Source organism: Passer montanus, unplaced genomic scaffold (assembly GCF_014805655.1).
Source record: "Passer montanus isolate IOZ18808 unplaced genomic scaffold, ASM1480565v1 scaffold72, whole genome shotgun sequence".
Lineage (NCBI taxonomy): Eukaryota > Metazoa > Chordata > Aves > Passeriformes > Passeridae > Passer > Passer montanus.
Window position 1 is genome coordinate 3317747 of NW_024372370.1, and position 12404 is coordinate 3330150.

General features: G+C 34.4%; 1 protein-coding gene across 4 annotated transcripts in view; it reads left to right on the forward strand.

Moving 5' to 3' along the window:
* The window catches only part of UGGT2 (UDP-glucose glycoprotein glucosyltransferase 2), a 79339-nt gene that overhangs the window by 53538 nt on the left and 13397 nt on the right, over positions 1–12404 (forward strand). For all 4 annotated transcript variants that reach the window (XR_005629992.1, XM_039730457.1, XM_039730458.1 and 1 more), the window contains 6 exons: positions 2354–2433; positions 3874–4063; positions 4868–5026; positions 6055–6140; positions 10519–10603; positions 12071–12156. Coding sequence is in view for 3 of the 4 variants with exons in the window: in XM_039730457.1 (XP_039586391.1) it covers positions 2354–2433; positions 3874–4063; positions 4868–5026; positions 6055–6140; positions 10519–10603; positions 12071–12156 (686 nt within the window). In the remaining variant the exon portion in view is untranslated. The remainder of the gene's footprint in view (positions 1–2353; positions 2434–3873; positions 4064–4867; positions 5027–6054; positions 6141–10518; positions 10604–12070; positions 12157–12404) is intronic.

The following is a 12404-nucleotide window of genomic DNA, read 5'->3' on the forward strand; positions in this document are numbered from 1 at the left end:
ATATACTCCCAGGATTATCCACATTTTTTTTCTTGTTCCAGTAAGTATCCAGTAGTTCCAAAAAGTGGAGAAAAAAATCAAACCTTTTATATTTTTTCTTGTCAGTTATCTTTTGCCTTTTCTCCTTTATTCATTCTGTCTTCAGTGAGGACTTACTATTCCATGCCTAAAGTAAAAGGAATCCCTGAAGGAGCCCCTTTTGGTGATCTAGTCCGATTGCCTATATAATGCATGTCACAGGACTCCTTTTTCACAATTATTATTTGAAGTAGAAATAATTTTTAATCAATTCCTAATTTAAATATTATCAAGCAGTTGAGTACAGATTAGAGCTCTTACTGAGATTTTCCAGTGGATAATTAACCTTACTGTTAACCTGTAATTCCAAGTCTGAGTTTTTTGTTTAGATCCATGCTGTAAGCATTGATGTTCTCATCATTTTGCCAGTTCTGTTGAAGATTCTAAGTTTGTTTTCAGTGCAGATGCTTTGTATTATCCTAAAGTTCACAAACAATTTCAAGTGCCTGGTTGAATAATCATGGTTTACTGAGTTAATGTTCTTCAGATGAGTTGGGGTAACTCAAGTAAGTGTCTCACAAATGACTTTTTATTGTGTACATGCACAATAAAACTAGCTCTTGAATAATTTTCAGGCCTCCTGAAATATTTCAGCCATGTTTTACACTGCTCCCTGAACTAAATTTCCATGCTCTTTGCATTTTCTTATTTAAAGTAAACAGACTGAACTCTTCAAGTGTCCTATAAAAGAGTCTTCTTAATTTTGTCACCATTTTCATGTGTTTACTCAAATGCCCTGGTTTCTGGTGTCCTCAGAAGCCCTAAATAATAGAACCAAGTTCAGTATTTCAGAAGTTGCATTGTTGATACAATAATGAATTGTGAATTAAATGACAGATAATGAATTATTGTCTTATTTGTCATTTCCTATTTAAAGTCCTTTGAAATGTTAATTAAGAAAGGGATTTTTTTGGCTACTGTATTAAATTTCATGGTCACCTGATAAATTGGGATGATGCATCAGCCTTCTGAAAGATAATTTCATTCTATACACAAAAGTCTATCAATGCAGATTGCTGAAGAATCATTCATTCTTTCTATTGGGATGAGGTTTTTGTTTAGTTTGAAGGTAAAGTCCATACAGGTTTTTATATTCTCTTTATTCTGAATGGTAGATAGATATTTGAGTCACTTTGACCTCTATTTTGACTTTGGTCTTAAACTTATGTCATGTAATGCTTTCTCTTTTTATGCTTCCAATGGTCTTGGTTTCTCCTTTCCTGCTTCTTCACTTGCACACAAATATGCTATTCCCTAATCTTTGTTTTTTATTCTGTAGTTTTTCAGTGATGGTATTCAGGTGACACAAAAGATAAGAATAAGAAACTAGGAATAGAACAGGTCCCTCAGGCTAAGTAAAGTTCCAGCATTGTAATAAAGAATGTGGGTAAGCCATGGGCTGAACTGAGGAAAGAAAAATTGCAGTCATAATAAAAGAGATTTAATGATGACTATTGTCTTGCTTTGTCCCAATTTATTTGCTATTGTAGTAATTTTAGATATTAGCCTTACTAGTATTGGTGTTGTAATTTAGCTTTTATGTCTTACTGGCCTTTCTAATATCCATAAATGTAGGCACAGCTGCTTTATGCTTTCAGGTAAGCACTTTGTGTCACAAACCACAGAAATGAAGGTAATGTGATAAAGGTTTTTTATGAGTGCTTTGAAGAAATTAACAACTTTATTAGCTTTAAGCAAAACAAAACAGATTGCTCACAAAAATAAGAAAAAATACTGTCCTAATATTATGGTTTCTATATAACAGCATCCAGAACATTACTATTTCAGAAATGAACAGATGAACAAAGTGAGAGGAAAAAAAATACAAATATGTTAACTTACCAAAATGTTTTGGAGTTAATTGAATGGTTTAATACATTGTTAATCTATTGCTGACGTTTGAAGTTATTAAGTAATTGAAGTTCTCTGAACTTCACTGTATTTAAAGTAACAATGGTGATAAAATAATATACTCAAGCATTGGAAAATGGGGAGAGCTGCTCTTGAAAAAATTGCATTAATAGGAGAAGACATTAATATTTTGACTATCAAGAATATCATGTGCTAAATCACGCAGTTTTAGGAAAGGGCATATCTTTATTTACAATATCTAACAATAACTTTTAATATACAGATATATTTACATCTTTTAAAAGGTTTTGATTCCTGCTGAAACTTGAGAAATGGCAGGATGTCACAAGGGTAACTTCGGCTTATTTTCAAAGTTTGGTGATTACCAAGAACCATTTTTTACAGAGATTTTTTTTTTCTGTAGGTACTCAAGGACATTATCAATATGAAACTCAGGTTATTTTTGAACTGCAGATCTAAGCTGTCTGAAGTGCCACTGAAGAGGTTAGTAGTTCATAGCTCGTCATGCTCATTTTGGAAAAACAACCTTAATGGTGTATATTTTCTTAAAAAGTAAACTTTGCTTTGTGTTTCTGAATTATTTTTGTTGACTCATTTTCCACTGAATGTTACCTAAGCAATTTGCACTTCTTTAGAGAAGTTCTTGTTCTAATGTGTCAAGCATGGTACCACAGGGAAATGATCTAGTCCATCAGATGCACCTCTCATAAACAGGCCTTAAATAAACCAACAGAGTCTTTTATGCCTGTGAAAAGTTGCAAAGGGGAATTATCTGTCTAAGTTGTTCCCTTCTTTATAGCCCACTGTTTGTGTAATGAATTGTACAGATTCAGTACTCCTAAGAATTAAATTCATCTGAATAAACATACAGTCTGCATTTGTTATATTGAGATGTTGTTATATTTCATTGAGAATATGATAGCTGAGTGTATCTACCAATAAACATACAGTCTGCATTTGTTACAGTCTGTTATTTGTTATTTGCATTTGAGATGTTGTTATATTTCATTGAGAATATGATAGCTGAGTGTATCTCCTATAAATTGAAGCTTATTTTACCTGTGTGTAAAAATCAGGGTTCACTAATTCAGTGATAGACATTTACATTGAAATTAATTCCCTCCGAGAGGATTTCTTTCTCTCTAAGAGAGATATTTAAGTACAGCCATCTCCTTGGCTATAATCCTAACACCTATATTACTAATTACCTGTTAGAGAGGCTGGTGGTAGTGCCTGTCCTTTAGCCAGAGGGTTGCAGAATTAATCATTTGCCCACAAAACAGATGCCCTTAGTTTTTACGCATTTTGAGAGGAATTACTCACGTCTCTTGTTCCACAAGAGGGTCTTAATTATGAGTCTTGTGTGAACATCATTATGATGGCTTTTGAAGCTGGGCACTTTGCAGGTCTTGGTGCCTGGTTCTTTCCTTGTGCTTGGGAAAACTTTTACTTGTGGAATAATTGGGATAGGAATTGGAGAGGAACAGAGCAACCCTACCTTTCCTCTGCTCTGTCCTTGCTGCTGCTAGTGGCAGTAGCCATTCTCAAAGGCTTTTCTTCCAATAGAGATTAGTCCTTCTGCATAGTTCAGTGATACAGATTCTGAGAGTTCAAGGCTACTAACAGTCCAGCTATCTAGATGCACCTCTTGGGTATTCGCTTTCATAGCCTTTGGAGTGTTAATGGAAAACAGGCACATCCATAGAAAAATTACCAAAAGCATTTTGGTCTGTGTTCATCAGCCCGTTTGAGATGCTGTAGGTATTGTCTGCTGATATTCCAAAAGAATAAGGAGCTACTTTGCCTCTAAATTTAATCAGGCTTGGTAAATATTCACTATATTTTAAAATATTTTAGAAGAGCTTCATGTTTAAACTCAATATTTCACTAAAAGTTGGTGTTTTGTCAACTTCTTTCCAACAGCTTCTATCGTTTTGTTCTGGAACCAGAATTAACTTATGGAATCAATAAGCACCTTCCTTCTGAACCTGTAGCAAAATTCCTAGAATTGCCAGAATCACCTCTTTTGACCCTAAACATGATCACTCCTGAAAGCTGGCTGGTTGAAGCAGTAAACAGTTCCTGTGACCTTGATAACATTCATTTGCAGGAAGTAAGTAATAGTTTACAAACACTGTAAAACTTGTGTTGGCCCTTCTACTTCCAGAGGGAAGTGGAAATGTTGCAAGATTTGTCTTGTGTCAGTTCTCCTGAAATACTTCCTTTGGTAATCGATTATTTAGGCAAGATTTTACCATTTCTATTGTCATCATCTTGTCTTCCTTTTCGCTCTTAAAAAAAAAAAAAAAGACAAGTCTTAAAGGAAAGCAATGGAATAGAAAAAAATCAGAATGCAAAGTACGAGTTAAAGCAATATACCTGCTATGTTGAGTTTTGTGTTTGGAGAAATACTGCATTTAAGATAAAAGTAAAGCAATTAAAGGATTCTTTGTGTTTCCTAGTTCTTGTAACCCAGAACTTCATATAAACTGGAATATGTGACTGTTTATTAATGCAGTTCAAAATATAATTCACCCTCTTTTAGTTCACAATTCTTTCACTTATTACTTAATTCTGTTTTAATTCCCTATCTTCAAAATCATTAGATTTGTGCGAGTCAATAAGCTTATGCAAGATATTGAGGGTGTTTGACCAAAGCTGTGTATTTGATAAGCGTATTGTGAAAGTAAAGCTGGGATTGGAGAGAAGGTCCCTCCAGAGAGTGATCCTTCCTCTTTGTCTTGGATACCTGTTTTATAATTGATTTCAGTTCCTGTGGGTGGACTTTTCTTTGGGTTTTTTTGACTGTCAGAGTTACCTTGTGGTAAATCCCACACAACATGTTTGTGACTGTAATATTTTGGTTTTCCCACATGGTTAAGTGACTTAATTTATTAATGAAGCATTCCTTCCATAGATAAAAGGGGCAGTTATAGCAGAATATGAGCTGGAATACATATTGCTTGAAGGACATTGCTTTGATGTGACAACTGCACAACCTCCTCGAGGGTTACAGTTCACTCTGGGCACAAAGAAGAATCCTGTCATGGTTGATACTATTGTGATGGCCAACCTTGTAAGTACTTAGTACAGGAATAGTCATGACAATTGCACACATCTTGTGAGAATTCTTCATGAGCATCTTGTTCTTTAGATCCATTTCTCTGTGTTGCAAGCTTAGTAATGCTAAAAGTAACAGGCACATCCTGGAGCTGAGCTCATCTCCAATTTGTTGAGCTTTCCCCCCGGCTTCTCTCCTGTGATGCAGTATAGGTTTGAATACAGCCTAATTTTATACTCTTGCCTGAAGTGCCTAAACTGGCAGCCTAATTGCCTCTAGTAGGTGGTAGGAGGCAGTTATATTCAGGCTGAGATTAAAATAACCAAATAACCCTTTTTGTTACACAATGATCCAGGCAAAAGAAGACTCCCATTTTAGATGCTTCAGGTAAGTGCTGAAAGCCTTGGTGGGACATACCCACACCTGAGAATTTCTCTCATCATGCAAAGTAATTAGTTTTCGTGTTAGCAGTCTGTAGAGCAGAAGACCATGTGACTTCTGAAGTGAAAGATTTATTTTCTATTGGCTATGGGAATTTGATAGGAAAGGATTTTGATGAATAAGACGTTTTACCTATCTGCTGTTCTCTAGTCTTTGTAAATACTGTATCATAGGGAATACTTAATAAATTGTGAATCTTTGATTTTTGCACAATTATTCAATATGGATTCAACAGTAGATGATGTTTGGCATGATGAAACTTCTAACAATTCTTCACATTTCAAAGCTTGCTCTCTGTGACTTTAACATAGCAATAGCATTTACAGTGTTCCTAAAATGGGAAGGAATTGCATTGAAAGTTGTTCCAGACTAAAATTTGGAGTTTCAAAGAAGCTTTTCAATTTAGGATCTGTTCAATAATTTATTTCTTTGCTGCTCTTTTACTTGCTGTCCTTGAACAGACCTGCAGGAAAGGTGATAGTTCTTGCATCACTGACACACTTCTTTCAGGGCTAGTACAAATGCTGAGTAGTTTATTTCTGTATATGAAGATGGTTGAGTCTGAAATGCAACCAGAACAAGTGCCTGTCTTTTTTACTTAGGGGTATTTTCAGCTGAAAGCAAATCCAGGTGCTTGGACACTGAGATTGCGTAAAGGAAGATCTGAGGAGATTTATCAGGTTTTTTCGTAAGTATGAATCCATCATTTGGAAACAAAAATTAACCTGAAAGTGCAACATAGTTTGAAAAAAACTGACAACACTGAAGGAAAGTGAGCAAAGATAGCATTAAAAAGTATAAGATGCAAATGATGATTTAAAGTTTGTAAGGAATATCTTACTTCCTTGTATTGTTAGTTGTTGTTTGATGGCTTCATGTTTTTGAAGGCATTTCAGTATATTAATGCACAATAAACCTAAGCTGTTCAGCTAGACTAGATGCTAACAGTGTCCCTTACTACACAGTTACACAGCTACCAGACATCTTCCTGTCAGTTCCATGCATGGTTAGCATTATCACACAATGGCGCCAAATTCTGTAGAAATATCAGTTATGTTAATTAATATTTGGGCATTCCCAGCATAGTTAATATGTAATTTCAAGAGTATGTCCAGTGGAGCATTGCTCTCCAGAACTATCTTGATCAGCTGGAGGAAAGACCACGAATTTCCCTCTCACAATTTTTTCCAGCCCTGAGGATGCCTCTGAATGCAGTATATTTATAGGTGGCATCTTTTTATAACAGTAGCATTGTAGTTATTCAAGTTCTAGACTTCTTTCTTCAGTTAATTCTGACTGTTTCTTAGTTGTCTAACTGTGGTTACACCTCCACCTTAGGATATCAAAGCACCCTTCTATATTTTGAGACCCTGGCTGCATGTTAACTGCACCACATTTCCCTCTCTTGGGAGAAACCTCTGGCCATAGAAGGAAAGTTGTATTCCTGTAACTGGCATTTGGGAGACATCTCTATGGCTTCTGTATCTGTAATTTCCATACAGATTTTGATTTTCCTGTAAAGGAATATATGTGCTCACCATCATTCCAACTATTCCTTAGAAGAATCACTTTTTCCCCATGTTTTATGTAAAAGCATAGTTCTGTAGCCTATGAGATCTTTCTCTTGAAGCTTTAGATATAATAACTTCTAGAGGAGCAGTATTGTTTATTTACTTTCTACTTCAGTTTTTCCTTTTTTTTTCCTTTTCCTGTTATCCATTTTCTCCTCAAAGTAATTGTGTGGTTTGAAATAGGTTTATTTCTTGTAAAATATTTATTATTACTTGAAGCCCAGGAATACATAGTTCCATATGTTGTTAATTATCAGCTATTTAAAAAAACCAAAAAACTTAATGAACCCCATTGTGGTTTTGAACATTTAGTTAATATCAGTGTTACAGGGAGAAATATAAATGGGATGTTAGATTAATTCTGTTTGTTTGCAATTTTCAATTTATTTTTTTTTTAGAAATCACAATCTGTTGAGAAAGCAGAAAAACATAGTCCTTACCCTTAGAGGTTCACCTAATCTCCACCAACTGTATCTGTACCATTTGTCTAATTTAACATTTAATTCTTAAGAAATATAAAGTGATTTATATAAGATAGCATGGTTTAAAAAATAATGTAATGAGGTGCAGTTGGGTTAAATAATGAAACAAAATGAAACAAAACCACTCTACATTCTAGCCTGGATCAAAGGAAATTTAAATTATCTGCTGGGGTTTTGCTCATTTACCCTCTAACACAAATGGGTTTAATTGAACTCAGCTAAGTTACTAAAAACTAATACCTCATGAGGAATCTAAACAATGCAATTTATTTCATCTCATTATTCAAACTGTAGACTTAAAGTGCAACAGGAAAAATATGTTTGTGGGGCTGCACCAGGGTCTTTGATATTTCTTTTATAGTATTAATAGGATGAAGTTGCTATCAGAGCTCAGGCAACTGTTTAATGGGATGGAATTTTGCTAAGAGCTGTTGCAGTATATTCTCCATCCACATATATTAGTCACACCCTCTCCTGTTGAACTGTGAAATGAACCTGTTTTCTTTGAGGCACATTACAAAGGGAGTTTTAGAATGTTCTACATCTCAGTATTTATCTTATTTGCTTCTCTCATAGTTGGAAGTAATTTATTTTTTCTATACGTAAATACATAATATTTGACATAAGCTACCTCTTTCTTCTTAAAGACTGCTTCTAACAAGGATCATTATATTGATGCAGTCACACTTGTAAATCAATTTGGTATTAATAAATTACTATGAATATTAGGAAAATCAAAATCGTTATACTCAGCAATAATCTGAGCACTGCTTGTTATTGGGACTTTGATGTTGGTAGGAAAACAATTAGGTGTTGTGAGATAAGATTGCAAAAAATTATTTATAGCTAAAGATATATATATGATGAATATTTTACTTTTTAAAAAGGCAGGTAGATATATTAGATATAAGATATGATATTATTATAATTTGATGTCATGCTGACTGCCTAGTCAAAGGTGTATCTTTTATAATTTAGGAAAGGAGCTGTATGTTTGTTTCTTGGGCTTGAGGTTTAAAAGGATCTCCATTTCTTGAACCCAAATTCTTTTGTTCCCTATATGGAAAATGATAATTTGTATTATATTGGTACTTACTTGTATTTGTATTAAAAGCATCTAAGTGTTTTGAAGTTAAAGTTGGGACATAAATAGTCTGCTAGACATGTTTTGCTTTTCACAATTACATAATGGTAAGGTAGCTGTTATTACATATGTCATAGTGCTGTCAGTATGCAAGATATTTTGCTTAGATTTAAAAAGGTTGTTCATAGTAGGACAGAAATTCATCACACTGAGTTCTGTGCAAAGTAAAACAATTGGCACTCAGTAGAGGTGGAGCCCACAGGGAAGCATCCATGAAAGAGATTTAGGGAGACAAAGCAATGTTGTTGAATTTACATCCAAACCAAACACTCTGAGAATACTGCAGAGATTCTGGAAAATCCTCTTTATCAGCAGAATCCTCTGTATCTACCTACACAATTCATAGCATAGGGATTTTGAGGTAACTGAGTGAATATATTGAGAAACAGAGAAAATATTGGTTGTGAGAACACTGGGAGCAAAAATGGAACATAGGGCTGGATGCTGCTATCAGCAGTTTGTGTTTGGATCAAATTTTACTATTTTAGAACTTTTTGGTGACACGCTTTATTTAAAATTGAATTTATATCTGAGCACTATACATCCCTGTGATGCAAAGACCATTGGCTGGGTATGCATATGTATGATATTTTAAAAGTGTGAAAATAAAACTCCAAGAGAGAGTAGAAAAGTTCAGATAATTCTGAACATTGTTTTATTCAAGGATAGGCCATCTCCATGAGACTTTGTGATTACAGGCACATTTTACAAAAAAATGTATTAAATAGAAAATTCAGATGAATGTATAAAATCCTGCAGTTCAGGGAAGTGGTATGATACACATTGAAACAAGATTTAAATACTTCTGTTTTCTAGGGGAAAAAAAATGAAGCCTAAGGGGTAGCAGGTTACTTTCTTAAGCCCATTTTTTGTGTGGGTAGCTTTAGCAAGAGGAGCCCACATAATGCTGATAGAAGAGGTTGAAAGGGAAATATATTGAGGGGCTATTGAGGTGTAAAACAAGAAAATTTGAAAATTAAGTTGTTATTATACTCTATCACAGTAACATTTTTCATATTAACTACTCTGTGGACTGCAGTAGTTTGGAGACACCTGAATGGCTTTAAACTGATGTTCAGCAGGGCAGAGGTTCCTGTGGTGCTTGCACAGCTGTGTCTTCAGGGGCACAGTTTCCAAAGCCAGCCAGGGGAAAGCCAATATTCACTATCTGAGCACTGTGATGAAGCCTTCCCTATACTTTTAAAAGCAGATCTAATTTAAAAGTCCATTTAATGCCATCACACAGTTTCTAAGACATTTTCCATATTCGAAAAATAAATTTAATTTTTTAATATTTGAATATTTTATATATATATATATAAAATATATAATAATGTGTTTATCTCTAGCTTACTGCAGTCTTTCATTGATTAGTAAATTTCCTGTGAAAATTCAAATTAAAAAGTGAAGGCGATGACTGTGGGCAATGTCCAGTGATGAAGCCTTCCCTATACTTTTAAAAGCAGATCTATTTTAAAAATCCATTCAATGCCATCACACAGTTTCTTAGACGTTTTCCATATTCGAAAAATAAATTTAAGTTTTTAATATTTGAATATTTATATATATATATATATATATATAAAATAAATATAATAATGTGTTTATCTCTAGCTTACTGCAGTCTTTCATTGATTAGTAAATTTCCTGTGAAAATTCAAATTAAAAAGTGAAGGCGATGACTGTGGGCAATGTCCAGTGATGAATAAAACTCAGTGTTTTTGAAGTTGAACTGTAATTAGATGCAAGTGAAGTAATTTTTTTCAGTAAATATCAGCAATTCTAGACGTTATTCTCTGATTAAACCCAAGCAACAATGCATATTTTAATGAGACAATGTGTTTCCCTGGGCTTTTTTTCTCCTCACAGCCATGAAGGAACAGATTCTGTGGCTGACCTGACAGACGTTATTGTGGTATTAAACAACTTCAGAAGCAAAATTATCAAAGTTCAAGTATGTATGCAGTGTTTCCTGGTATGAAATATGACTTAAGCTTATGTGTCTCAAGCTATATTTAATTGAAATATATATACTGAAATACATAATTTAGATTTTGTATAATTAAAAAGAAGGATGTGCAAATTAATGTAGTTAATTTGATCCAATCAGGCTGTACTAATTGTGTGGGAGATTTGTTAAGTAGATGTTAAACATAGATAACATTTATCTCATCTAGCTCAAGGTGCCCAAATGTGTAGCCTTGTGACTTAATGTGTAGCCTGGTGACCTAAATCCCTTTCTGCTTAGCAGGAGAAGGTCCAAAGGACTGCTCATCCCTGCTCAGATATGGATCTAAACTAGGAAAATGACCTCTTGAGGCATCCATTTCTCTCCAGTGAGTGAGGAGAGATTTTACACAAAGTCCAGATTCCAGAGTGGAAGTCAAAATCAGTTGTGTTGAATTTTACCCTAGGCAACCAAATTTGTGTCAATGAAATTATGTTACTTTCATTAGATGTATCAAAAACAGCTAATGGAGCACCACTTATAGTAAGGAGAAAGATCCTCATCATACACTATATTTTCCACTATATATTTTAAATATTTTTAAATATTTGTAAATATTTTAAAACATCAGAAATGAGTCTCATCCCCAGTCCTGTAACTGAACGTTTCCAGAAGCCAGGGAAAATGTGTGAGACTCTGGAGCATGATGAGCCTGTCTTTAAACAACAGAGAATGGGTAAAAGAGTGCCTAATTTTCCTATTTTGAGCCAAAATAGAAATATTATTTTATGTGAAAGATGGTATGTGTATTAAGCTTATAACTAGAATATGTAAGCTCTGCCACTCAGTTGAACTCTAGAATCACTTCACCGATCTGTAGGATGTGGCTTCAGGAGCATTGGCTAAGAAGACTCATGATTTAGTGTCAACAGAAATCTATGTTAGCTTGACAATATAAACGTGTGAAATTAATATGATTAGATTCACACATTCAGGTTGTAAGAAGCTATTTGGTTTTCAAAAGCAATTAGATTTCTTTTAATCAAGGAAATTGGGGTGGTATATGAAATTAATCTTGAGCCACTACAAGCATCTGGATAAGACAGCAGAAATTGCTTAAGGATGCAAGAGCTTATGTTTCAGTGATAAATTTGTCACTTTCTCCCTGTGAAGGGCTTTTGAAAATGACAGTTTCCTCTCAGGTAAGTTCCACTGTGAGGTGCTACGCTTCTGCCAGCTAATGGCTGGATCATAAACTTGTGAGGGAGGAAAACGAGATAAAATTCACCACACTTGTAGTTGTTGTTTGCATAAAAATGTACAGAGGGCTTGAAACATGCTGGCTGATTTATTAATCACCACACTTAGTGGCTCCAGCCAGTTAGCACACTGCAGTGAGATATCACAATACAAGTAGTAATTACTATCAACTACCTTCCCAAGTTGCACAAACGCGTTTATTTTACTGAATAGGTACAGAAAAAGCCTGATAAACTGAATGAAGAGCTTCTTACAGAAGGAACAACAGGAAAAAAAGGAAATGTGGAATCAGTTGCAAGGTAATGCATAACTTGATTCTAATTCAACTGTTCCAGGACATGTTTATTATTACTCATAGCAAGTAAATTTTCTTACTTAATACTGATACAAATGTGTAAAAAGTCTCTCCAAGAGATTTATAATGTAAATAAAAATGGGGAAAGTCAAGCTGTAATGTCATGTAAATCTCCTTTTTTATTCCCTTCTTAGGCCCTCCTTTGTATTTCCAGCTTCTCTTCATTTTCTCCTTTGGCTGTTGTTTCTATTT